The sequence below is a fragment of the Canis aureus genome, chromosome 21 (genome assembly GCF_053574225.1).
Source record: "Canis aureus isolate CA01 chromosome 21, VMU_Caureus_v.1.0, whole genome shotgun sequence".
In the NCBI taxonomy this organism is placed as follows: domain Eukaryota; kingdom Metazoa; phylum Chordata; class Mammalia; order Carnivora; family Canidae; genus Canis; species Canis aureus.
The window spans coordinates 42,762,907-42,776,035 of NC_135631.1; the positions used below are offsets into that span (position 1 = coordinate 42,762,907).

At 40.0% G+C, this 13,129-nt stretch overlaps 1 protein-coding gene across 4 annotated transcripts in view; it reads left to right on the top strand.

Moving 5' to 3' along the window:
* The window catches only part of PRKAR2B (protein kinase cAMP-dependent type II regulatory subunit beta), a 92,508-nt gene that overhangs the window by 20,625 nt on the left and 58,754 nt on the right, over positions 1–13,129 (top strand). For all 4 annotated transcript variants that reach the window (XM_077864026.1, XM_077864027.1, XM_077864028.1 and 1 more), the window contains one exon: positions 5,441–5,476. In XM_077864026.1, the coding sequence (XP_077720152.1) occupies positions 5,441–5,476 (36 nt within the window). The remainder of the gene's footprint in view (positions 1–5,440; positions 5,477–13,129) is intronic.

Genomic DNA, 13,129 nt, shown 5'->3' on the forward strand with positions numbered 1-13,129 from the left:
ATTTTTTGGGTTCGGTCTCTTCAGTCATTGTGTTTGAAAATACCACCTCACGGGGATCCCTGGGTGGCTCAGCGGTTTAGCCCCTGCCTTCAGCCCAGGGCGTGATCCTGGAGACCTGGGATTGAGTCCCACGTCGGGCTCCCTGCATGGAGCCTGCTTCTCCCTCTGCCTGTCTCTGCCTCTCTCTCTCTCTCTCTCTCTCTGTGTCTCTCATGAAAAAATAAAATCTTAAAAAAATAAAAATAAAAAAATAAAAGAAAGTACCACCTCACTTGGTCAAGCTCCCCAGGGCCAAGGACTCTTCCGTGTCCAGTGCCCCCGCATCCACACTCGGGAAAGCAAGTAAAATGAGTGAGACAAGGAGACTTGCTGTGTTTACTTCACAGTTTATTGATTCATGCTGCAGGTGTTCACTTAGCACCGCTCGTCTGCCAGGCACCGCGTTGGCTTGGGGCGTAAAGAGGTGAGAAGATAAGCAGGTCTCGCTGGCACCAGTGGGGACCTGAGTCACTGCGTGGGAAGCTCTCTTCACTGCCAGGAATAGAGAGGCTCCTTCAGGCTTCCTCAGATACTGGAGCATTCTTCTTGTAAGGACGCTCTGAGGTTAAAGAAGGCTTGAATCCATTAGACTTCTGGGCCTCCTGGGAGCAGAGGAGTTAAGACTCGGCTGGTGGAGTATAGCTTGGGAATGGAGAGGATCAGGGCACCGCTGGCCAGACAGGCATGGAGATACTCAGAGGAACACAGGACTCTCAGTATCCCACTGGAATGGCTTTGGGAGAAAATTAAACCTATATAAATATTTCTATGATTTTTCCTTGAGGATTCACTAAGATCTTGGTATAAGGTATAGGACTTTAGTATATTCTTAAGTCACATTTGCTTGTTTCTTCAGGCAGATAATACATTTCCTGTGTTTTTCCTTCTGTATCCTCCTAGTCTGCAGTATTTTGTGTGTGTGTACACGCGCGTGTAAGTAAATACACACAGAAAACCCACAGGATAGGAAAATCTGAAGGTGGAAACCAAGAGTCTGGGAAAACTAAATTTGACTTGTCACATTTGAAAACATCATCTGTTAACCTTTTTTGTGAACTTAATATTGCTTTTTTATGTAGTGTATTCTGAAGATGATAATATGAAAATTGATCATATTAGCTCACAATAAACAATCTCTTATATTTTAATAGAAATTTAGCGTTTACAGGCATCTTCAAGGATTTTTTTAAGTTCTTTAGTTTTTATTATGTTTATTTTTAGTTCTTTTCTGAAGTTCTTTTAAAATTCTTTCCTAATTCCCCCCCACACACACACACACCCCAAAAGGAGGCAGGCAGATCTTTTACTTTTCATATTTTAAGAGTTGAGACTTTAAGTCAAAGTTATACCATCTCCCAGGTTCCCTGACTCCAGTCGGTGGTCCTGCCCATGTGGCTGCCCTCGCTGCCAGTGGTATAGAATGTCACCAGTGTCCTTCCTCACCTTCATCCTGCTCCTCTAGTTCCTGAGAGAGAGAGCACCAGGCATACTGGAGCCAGAAAGACATGGCTTTCTTTGTGGCAAGGCCTCCGCCCTGAATCACAGCCTTCTTCCCCATTTGGGTAGCTAGGCTAGAAAATCTAGAGAAATTGTGGAGGTTACTGTTAGCCTGCCAAACGTTTGTTCACGGAACCCTTGTGCTTCATCCCTCCATAAGTGGGCATGGAGGGTTATGGATATAAGGGATGGCCTTCTTGGTAATTGTTGTCAAAACCCAGTGTTTGTCTTGATGGCTGCGTATCACTTGCCTGGTGCACTGTCTCCGTAACTGGCGGATCCCACATCCCATTCACTGTTGGGAGGTGGAAATGATTGTCATGTAACCTTTCCACTCACAATTTAATTTTTTTTTTAAGATTTTATTTATTTACTCATGAGAGACACAGAGAGAGGCAGAGACACAGGCAGAGGGAGGAGCAGGCTCCATGCAGGGAGTCCAACGTGGGACTCGATCCCGGGTCTCCAGGGTCATGACCTGGACTGAAGGCAGCGCTAAACCGCTGAGCCACCCGGGCTGCCCTCCACTCACAATTTAGAAGTTGATACAATTTCTAGCAAAAATATAAATGAGGAGTAAAGGAAAGTAACTTATAGTCAGTAAAAAGTGTATCAGCAGGTGTGTATTTCAGTATGTTCACGGAGAAGTAACGTAGTTAACAATTCTCCCACTAACATGTGGGATCACTAAGAATATATGAGCTGTGGGGCACCTGGGTGGCTCAGTGAGTTACATATCTGCCTTTGGATCACATCATGATCCTAGGTCCTGGGATCGAGTCCCAGGCTGGGCTCCCTGCTCTGTAGGGAGTCTGGTTCTCCCTCTCTCTCTGCTGTTTCCCTTGCTCGCACTCTCTCACTCTGACAAATAAAATCTCTTTTAAAAAAAAGAATATAAAAGCTGCAAATGTCATCTGATCAAGTGTATTTTATTGGCAGTTTAGATACCTTAAGTGGCATTGCAGCAGTGACCTGATTTTTTGAAATGATGAGTATCTATTAGTAAAATTCCAAACAAAACAGAATACAGAACCCCATCCCCCACAAAAAAGTTCCTTTGTTATTTATCTTGTAGCTGTGCTGTGGAAAACTTAATGTAGAACTGTGTAAAATAACTGTGTTTATATAAAAACACTGTTAGGATCTAGGATCTGAGGGTTGTGAACTGACTTCTTTGCCAACATGAATGTCTAGCGCGATACGTGAAAGCAGGTTGGGGTATAGCAGTGGGATTCAGGACAGCTCTTTGTTGTATGTTATCCACCAGATGCCAGCGACATCCTCTGAATTATTGTGACAATTGAAAAAATTGCCCTCACAAAATTAGAATGCACCACTGAATGGTGATGGCACTTGTGTTGAAAATCTCTGCCTTATTATACATGTCAGAAAGACTTGGAAACCTGAGGGATCCCAAGAGAACAAAGACTTCCCAACATTTCAGATCAGAAGGTTCTAGTGCTGGGGTTTCATTGTCTCAGGAGGCTGGAGAGGGCAGGAGGAGAATGTCTACTTTCATTTTTCTCCAAGGCTGAGAGGTTTTCTGCTTTCCTCCTGCCTTTGTTGGCCTGCACGATCTCTTGTGCATTCTTGTGATGGAAGCCCTCTCCATTCCCTGTCCTTAGAACTTGCTGGGACGCTTTCTTTACACTAGGTTCTTAAGGAGTTTTGCAAAAGGGGTTTGAAAGTTATTCGAGAAAACTGATGGGGTTTTTTTCCTTTTATGTGGTAAATATACACTACATACAGTTTATCCAAGTCAAGGTTTTATGTAAGTAATTTGTCACTTTGCAAATATATGGCTAAATCATTCTGGTATATAAATAATAATTTTATCTTTTGATCAGTTTGAAAGATACAATTTCCTATAAACTATAGCATTTTATTTATTTATTTATTTATTTTTAATTTTTATTTATTTATGATAGTCACAGAGAGAGAGAGAGGCAGAGACACAGGCAGAGGGAGAAGCAGGCTCCATGCACCGGGAGCCTGATGTGGGATTCGATCCTGGGTCTCCAGGATCGCGCCCTGGGCCAAAGGCAGGCGCCAAACCGCTGCGCCACCCAGGGATCCCTAAACTATAGCATTTTAATAATTGGGCTTGTCACACACTTCACAGAATCCTTAATAACAATGGGAGTCAATATGGAAGGAAATATTTATTATTGTGTGATTTCAGGAGTCAGTATTTTTGCTTTCTGTTCTCTGTGTGGCAGCATTTTGGTGCTGGATGTGTCTAGGCTCAGATTCTCCAGCTCTGCCACAGAGTGGCTTTGTGATCTAGGGCAAATCAGGATCTCTGAGCTTTACTGTAAAAAATGTCATCAGTAGCATGGTGATGCCGATATTTAATACAGTGGTTGTAAGGATTAATGTAAAACATTTGACACAGTTTTCTTCTAGTACTTGTTCTACGCATCCACGTTTTTCATGTAGTATAACCAAAGGGCACATAAAATCTTTGTCTTCTTTTTTTTAACTTGACCTAGTTCCACAGTGTAAACAATTTTTATAATTACTGTTTTAAAAGTATCAAAGTATTAAAAAGTATTACAGTATATGATGACATTCTGTTTCTAAATATATTGTGGACATATTGTCCTTTCTGTGTATAATATGAACCTTAAATTTACCTGCTTATCCAAGAAACAAAGCTTTGAAAAACCCCACTTCTTGACCTACCTGCAAGCAAAACCAGGAGGACACAACAGCCCTGAGTTGCGTCTGTGCAGGGGGCCCATGGTAGGCTTCCCAGGTGAGGTGATGCACTTCCACACACAATCTTGAAGTTGCAGCCTTTGGTATACAGCTTCGGAGACCTTGACCTTTGGGTTGCACAGAAATGATCAGAACTATAAATACTAAATCAGAATATCAAGGATATACTCACCTAATAATGATTTCAGTATACGTGAGCATTTTTCATTTTGTTTTCTATTTTTTTCATTGTAAAAATGATGCTGATAAGCAGTATACTGTTGACCAAGAAGGAATTCACTGAAAACTCAAGCAAACAGGCAATTTGGGCAATTAGAATTGCAAATTAGGAGGCACAGATGCAGGTAGAAACCTGAATCTGAGGCCAATCTTGGACGCAAGGAAGCCAAAGAGAGAGCAGGGTTATCTAATCTAAAGGCTGAGAGTGTAGTTCTCATTCAGGTCCTCCGAGCAAAACAACGGATTGAAATGAAGTTTACTGGGATTGGTTGGGCTAATATGCAAATGAGGGGTTGAAGCTTGTTAAACTGCTTTGGCTCCTTTTGAAGTGATGAGTGAGGATGATTCAGGTGTCAGGGTGAGGAGGCCTTTAAACCCCTGCTGAGGGCGTGCAGCTGGCTGAAGGTGGTGGTGGGGTTGTCTTTTCTTTTTTTTTTTTTTAAGTTCATGGTTTTTTTCAGGGAGGATATGAATAAATTTCTCTTCCCTTCTGGCCTCCTGATCCCATTTTAAGAGAGACTGTTAGCTAGGGCTGCTTGCTGCACTTTGAACTCTCCCTTTACAAGGCATATTGATTTTTCCTTCTCTAGTAGTATTTCTGTAGGATAAATCTATATGTAGAATGACTTTATTAGAGGACACAAGAAACTTGAATGGCTCTTGGATGTGACTGCCAAATTCTTTTTAAAGATATTATATACATTTACATATTGATCCCCACTGAAGTTGTTTCAGCCATATAGAAGTCGGGATTTTTTTTTGGGGGGGGGGCGCGCTGATTTAACAGGTAAAATATTGATTTTTAATTTCTCATTCTTGGCTACTAGTGAATTTATACATTTAATCTGCATATATTTTTGATATTTCCTCGTGCATTACTTACTCATTCTTATTTTTCCTCTATTTAACTTATATAATATGTGTAATAATGTGTAATCATATTATTCTTTTTTTTTTCTTTTAGCTCCGGTAATAAACCGATTCACAAGGCGTGCCTCGGGTAAGTCAGACCATATGATGGATTTTGCTTATTAATGGTGACATTTCTTAAATCACAGTGGTATTGGACAAGAAGGTGCGATGAGAGTAATTGCTGTGGAGTAATGACTTGTCAGTCATTTTCCTCGAAAAAAAACTATCTGATATAATCAAGAATGAGAAAATAATTGGAAATTAACCTGAGTGGCTAAACTTAAAACCAGTGTGCGCCGAGGCTACTGCACCTTTGGAAATGGAGCCTCTCACCCCAATTTGTTTATTCCTGCTGTTGATCAGTTATCTACATGGTTATCGAATGTGTCAGCCACAGGTCAGAAGCAGTGATTTATTTTTTTTTTTTTTTTATAATTTTTTTTAATTTTTATTTATTTATGATAGTCACAGAGAGAGAGAGAGAGGCAGAGACACAGGCAGAGGGAGAAGCAGGCTCCATGCACCGGGAGCCTGACGTGGGAATCGATCCCGGGTCTCCAGGATCGCGCCCTGGGCCAAAGGCAGGCGCCAAACCGCTGCGCCACCCAGGGATCCCAGAAGCAGTGATTTAGAAGATGGGCAAAGGACATCCTAGAATCAGTGACAGGAAAAGGGACAAAAAACAGGGACCACAGACAAGAGACAGGAAAACTCTGAAAATGGAGATATAGGAACCTGTCATCAGGGGGCCATTTGGAAGAGGAGCCAATTGCTTTACATTTGTTTTTGGTTTTTTGGGGTTTTTTTTGCTTTACATTTGTTAATGCCTCTGAGGCTCTTGCCATCCTAAAGATGCCACCATAACCTAATGCCTATTCACCAAGATAGACCTTGGCCACTAACAAGTGCTTGAATTAGATCCACTCATACTCGTGTCCTACCTGCATTGGTGGACACAGTTTGAGAGCATGGTTTAAGGAAAGTGAGTTTGGGCATTGAAGTGGATAAACCATTTGGAAGATTTTACTTCTGTGGAATGCCTTCCTCTGTGAAGATAGAGGACAAGTGAAATGTTACTATGTTTGACATGAGAAAATTACTCTTTCCTTGAAATACAACTAGGTTTTTGTTGTTGAAAAACACAAATATTTAGAACAGATCATTTGGACATTTATATAATAGAATTGAGTAATTTATTTAATAAAATTACCTCATTTTCATCTGTGCTGTATTATTAAAGGTGTTTTAAGATTAAGTTTCTTTTTAATTTTTATTTATTTATGATAGTCACAGAGAGAGAGAGAGAGAGAGGCAGAGACATAGGCAGAGGGAGAAGCAGGCTCCATGCACCGGGAACCCAACGTGGGATTTGATCCCGGGTCTCCAGGATCGCGCCCTGGGCCAAAGGCAGGTGCTAAACTGCTGCGCCACCCAGGGATCCCCCCCCCCCTTTTTTTTAATTTGTCGGCAGTTACTGGTACAATTTAGTCTTATTGTGTAGTGACCAGGCCAGAGAGGAAAGGACCAGGATTAAGAAAATGTGCTATATTGGGATACCATTTACTTTATCCTCCTGAGCTTTTTGTAATCTGAAGACATATCTAAATATTGCAAACAAAGTGGATTGTAATGACTTTTGTGGAATGAGGAATTAATGTTTATGTCAGCAGGGCATCAGACTTTATTCCAAAGTAGACCCGTCAAGTGTGATGGTACTGTGGGTAGGGATATAGTCTTCTGTGAGTAGTGGTGGGAATAAGAGAGGAGAAATAAGAGAGAATCTGTAGTGTGAGGTCTTGTCTTCATGCTGTAAAATTCTTTCCATAGACACATAGTTAGGAGGCTTAGAATAAATCCTCTCCTTTTTTGTGTCAAACTGTGCGACATGACATATTTATATCTGGGCAGGTTGCATCAGTGTTTGTTGTCCAATAAACGTATCATCAACTGACGGTCCAGGGGTTCCAGCACATAGGTTAGCTTTGAAGCACCATTATTTTAGTATCTCCACCACCACTAAATCTGTGTCCAGTCCATTTCAGTAAGACTTGGCTGGAAATGTAGAGAAGACGGAATGCCAGCAAAGAAACCCACATTAAAGACACATGTTGTGTTTCTTCCTAGAACAACAGGAAACAGTCTGATTTAAAGAAAAATAAGGGAGGTGATATCCAGTTCAGGAGTTGTGTTATATATAGCAATAAGCCTTAAAAGGAGTAAAAATTGTTACCCTAGCAATGTAACACACTGGAATTCATTATGAGAATGAATCTTGACATTGATTATTTTGTGTACATTTCCAGTCTTTCAGGCAAGGGAAATAAAATTATATTTACTACCTTAGATAAAAACAATGGTATAGGAAGAAAAAAGAGGAATGGGACCTGTTAATCATCTACCTGTCTACAATTTTTTTTACTTTCTTATTTTTTATAAAAGTCTGTCTAAAAATTTTCTGGCAAAGAAGAATATAGAAACAGTCTTAAGCCGTCTTGAGGAGGAAATCTTGTAGTTTTTTAATTCACTTAGTGACTAAAAGTAATTTAGTTTAGTAGTAGAGATATACATCAATTGATTTTAAAGTATTACTGAAAAAATAACCATCTACTTAAAATGTAGAAATTCATATTTGATCATTAACAATATTCCTTAGGATATCTTCTTCTGGTGGAGTTTTATTTCAGAAATACTTTTTTTCTTTTCAGAAATAAACTATAAAATTTATGTAAGACCTATAATTTAGGGGGAAAAATAAGCCAGGTAAAATCAACCAGAAGTTTATGTGACATAGGAGTTTGTTTCTTATTTATCTATTTTCAAATTATGATTACAACAATAAAATGCTGTGTAATATATAGTAATTTACTATGTGTAGTGCTAGTATTCAGTCACTGTTGATTGAATGGAAGTGGAAAAGAGGATGTTACAATATATTTCTAGATTTCTGCCTGAGTTTTCTAAATCTTTGAGGTTTTGGCTTTTGCCAATTCCTACTGCATCTTGCAAAAATAAGTATCTGAACCAGAGTACTTCGAACAAACTGTTTCTCTCTTTTGGGCCTTTTTCTTTTATTATAGTTCAGGAGGATGAGGGGATGTTTACATTAAGCAAGTGTTTAACAAATACGTTATTTAGAATCATTTTTACACCTTCCATCTCACTGTTTCTGCTAAACTCTCTTCATGTGTTTTCAGTGCCTGCCCACAAACCCGTCAGTTTTTATTTCTATAAGTAGAAGGAATCCATGTCACTTAGCATTTTCAAACAGAATTCCTAAAATCTTAGGAGTCTGTAGAGGTTTCAGGGCTTCCTAAGCTCGTTTTCCACTAGGTGCGGGTGCGAATAAAAGTCCTAGAGTATAGGATGATTAATAGCAACAGACACAGGTGGGCATTAGATTGGTTAAGTTCTGCAAAACATGATTGAAACTGTCAGGTGTCTTCTGAAATCCAGATGGAATGTATTTTTTGGATCTTCCTGACAGCACCCCATAACCGTAAGTCTATTATTTATTTTTTTACTGTGTATTGAGCTTTGGTTGATGTATAACATTGTGTGTGTTTCAAGGGTACAGTGTGTTGATTTCATACCTTCATATAGTATGATATGATTACCCACAGCCTTTTTTTTAAACAGGACCCAATAATCCTTTTTTGAACAAAAGAAATCCTACTGCCCTTTTTTCTTAACCCATTTCTACTCTAATCACTGCTTATTGGTACGTTTTTTTTATATGCACAGAAGTCCTACATAATCTACTTTACAATCACATAAACTATTAGGTGATGATATAACATACATAAAATTAACATAAAATACACATAGTCTCTTTTAGAATTTTGATGGAATTAGAGTGAACATTGACAGTTTGGAGTATTTTGGAAGATTCTTCTTCTTGGAATAATGGAAGTACATCATTTATCCTTATCGTTATTATAAGAAATTAATGGTAGTATGTAGACAATTGTTCAATAAATCTTTGAAGAGTAAAACTTATGCAGACAACAGTCTTGTTGCTTCTTTGTTCGTCTAGTATATCATATGGGAAATCTCTAGAGCGTGGGATTTCACAGACTTGAGTTCAAACCACCTGTTTACTGTGTGATTTTGCACGTAAGTCATTTACCACATTGAGTTTTACTTTCATATTTTCACTTTGTTTCGGTTTGGGATCATAAGAGCTGCAGTCACACTTGCTACAAATGGTTAAGCTAGATGGTTTTTGTAAAGCGGAGTAGCTAGGCTCTCAAAAATGTTAGTGGTCAGCTATCTTCTGAACATAGTGTAAAAGAAAAAACAATAAAGGCTTCAGTGCTGTGCCACAGCCTGTCATAAATAAGCCTCAGAGAGTCATAACACTCCTTGATATCATCATTTAATAGGGGACATCTTCTTTTACTGTCTGCACATTATGGTTTTTAGAAAGAGTATAATGGTTTTCCTCTGTGGTTTTGTCTGAATTGAAAAAAAAATGAAATTTCTCATTACTCTTGAGATGGTGCCTTGAGGGATGAATTCATGTCAGACCTCTCTCTGTGTTTTAACCCCAGGACTTTATTTTGAAGTGAAGCTTATAGAAAAGTTCGAGGAATAATTCAATGAACACTCTTCTCTAGATTTCCCAGTTGTTCATATTTTGCCGCATTTGTAGGCTCTTCTTCCATCCGTACACATGGTCATGCCCACGCTTTGTTTTTTCACTGAATCTTTTAGGAATTCTGAGTATTCAAGGGTATCTCCTAAGAACAAGGTCATTCTGCATAATATTACACTCAGGGAATTTAACCTTGATACAGTGCTGTTATCTCTCTAGAGTCCAGTGCTCTTAGTTGTCTTGATGTAGCCTCTGTTCTTCTCTATCTGAGCTGATTCAAAGGTTTTTTTTTTTTTTTTTTAGATTTTTATTTACTTATTTGACAGAACAAGCTGTGGGGAGGGCAGAAGGAGAGGGAGAAGCAGACTCCCTGCTGACTTGGGGCTTGATCCCAGACCTAGAGACCATCCCCCAAGCCACTGAGCCACCCAGGCACCCCTGATTCAAGGATTTTTATATTGCATTTAATTTTCATGGCTCCATTTTTCTGATCTTTCATAAACTGACTCCCTGGAATTTTTGAAATCTGTTTTGTTTTTTTGAAAGATTTTGTTTATTTATTCATGAGAGAGAGAGGCAGAGACATGGGCAGAGGGAGAAGCAGGCTCCCTCTGGGGAGCCCCATGTGGGACTTGATCCCAGGACCCCAGGATCACAACCTGAGCCAAAGGCAGATGCTTAACCACTGAGCCATCTAGGTGCCCCTGAAATCTGTCATTCTTGAAGTTATGAAGGTTCTCCCTACCAATGAAATAGTTCCCTGTATCACCAGCTCTGAATTCTTAGCTTGTGTGGACACATCCACAGTCTGGTCACAGTGCCCTGTTGGTGTCCATGAAGCCTTTGCGCTGAGCCTTGCTTTATTTAGTATTACTTTCACGGACTGCTGTTGAGCATTATTTGTTCTAGTGCATAATTATTTCTTATAATAGAAGTGAAAATGGAACTCCAAATTATGAATTTGGTAATTTTCTTTTCTCCATGTAGATAATTAGCCATACTTCAGTTTTTAGCCATAACATGAACATTGAATTTTATAGTATATTTTTAACAGAGCTAAAATTTTATAATTTTCTCTACTCTGGCATTTGGAGTAATTCAGAGGTGAAATTAAGTCTTTAAATTTCACACCCCCACTGTGTAAAATGATATATTAAAAACTCAGTAAAATCACCAAAAACAGAAAATGATTAGTCCCCAAGATAGTAGTGAAATAACAGAAGTTCAGATTTTTTATTGACTCCAATTCAGGGAACATATGCTTCCTTGATTCAGGGAACATATGCTTCCTTTTGTTTTGTTGTGGAAATATTTTGTAGCCTTGGTGTTCATTGTTTTTTTTCTTTAAAGTTATATGATGAGAGCTTTTAACCCTCTTGGGGTTTTTTTTTTCTTTGAAAGGTCATACTCATGTTGTCAAACTCATTTGCTAGAGTGAATATATTTACATTTATAATTTATTTTTGAAATGAGCTTCGTTTTGAAAGCTTACTTTAAGCTTAGTAATTACCAACATTAGATAATGCACATTGGGAAAATATTCCTTTAATTAATCTCCTAATTAATTCTGCAGACATTGACTGCATCCCTACTGTGTGCCAGATACAGTGCTAGGGCTGCAAGAAGAGTAATATACAGCCCTTAGGAAGTTCACGGTCTAGCAGGAGGCTGGCCGTGAGTGCCTCAGTGTGGGTGAATACTGTAACCTCCAGGAAGGGAAAAGGAGAAAACATAGAGTTCTTGCAGGGTGTGGCTCACGGAAAGGGTGCTAGTCATTAGGGGTTTTATGGAACCCTAGAACGTGTGTTTCAACAGGAAAACAAGGTGAGTATTTGTGCCTTACCACTAGTAGCTAGCTGTTTTTATTCTAAAGTCCTTTCTCCTAGTGTGCCACACTGCACCACCTTGCCTCAGTATCAGGTATCGGTGGCATGGAGGAAGCAGATGCCCATGGCCATGGACAGGGGCTTAAGGCCAGGATTTACTTCGCCTTTAACTTACCATTCTTTCAAAATCTAAAGTGTCTCTTTCAGAGAAGGCAGTATAGGCTCTGGATTCAGAGAAACTGAATACTGGAATTGGAATAATAGCTCCACTACTCTCATATCCACTTAAGACAAGTGGGGCAGGGGACAGGGTGGGGGGCTTAGTCACCTAGCTAAGGCTCCATTACTCCAGGTATAAAAGGGAGTAACGCATCTCTCACAAGATCATTGTAGTGATTAGACAGTAGATAATCCATGAAACCCACAACACACTGTTCTCTCCAGCTTCTCCCTCCAGTGGGGTGCAAGTCCAAGCCACTGTATACACCTGTTGCCACTCTGTGTCCAGACTAATTCTCCCCTATGGTTCCTTACAAATAAAACCAAGTGAGCAGGGGAGGTGCTGCTTGGGTCTCATCCGTATCCTCTTCCCTCTCCTCCTTCGTGCTCTGGTGGTGCTGATTTATTGGCACTTACTAAGCATCCATGTTCCTGTATGCCTTAGCATGCTGTGGGAAAGAGAGCCCTGTACAGTCTGTGCGCAGGGTTGAGGCTCTGGTGGTTCTTTGTAAGGCCTAGGAATGCTGATAGACTGTCTCAAGGCCAGTGAGAAATTCAATTATCTCGAACTTAATTGCATTTTCTTCAAAGTTTTCTTTGAGCCCTCTAGGAAAGGTGGTAATAAAAAAACGATGGGCACGGCAGGTCGTCTCCTTCTGCTCTCAGGGTAGTGTCCTCAGAGTCCTCACATCAGCAGTTGTGGAAGGACTTGGCAGGTGGCTTGGGAAGCCTTTGTAGCCTATTCAGTCCCTTGTGTGTCCTGGTTCCTGGCATTGTCCTATAGAACAGACATGAGCAGGTGGTGTACACGACCATACCCTGATTATGGTCAGAGTTCAGGTCACTGCTCCACAAACGCTCTGTGTGAAGGATCAGCTTCCCTGCCCCCAATCCATTGAAGACCAGAACTTTTGTAAAATATGATAAAATTGCCACTGCAGTGTCAGCTTGCTCTTACACCTTACCCACCCCTACTCTGTGCTCCTCTCACTGTGCGCTGCTGTGCTTTAGGGGCCATGACTTTGGTGTGCTCTGTCGGAGATAGGAATATTCTCATGAAATGTCTTTTCATAAAGGGAAATTACACATTCCCAAATAACTG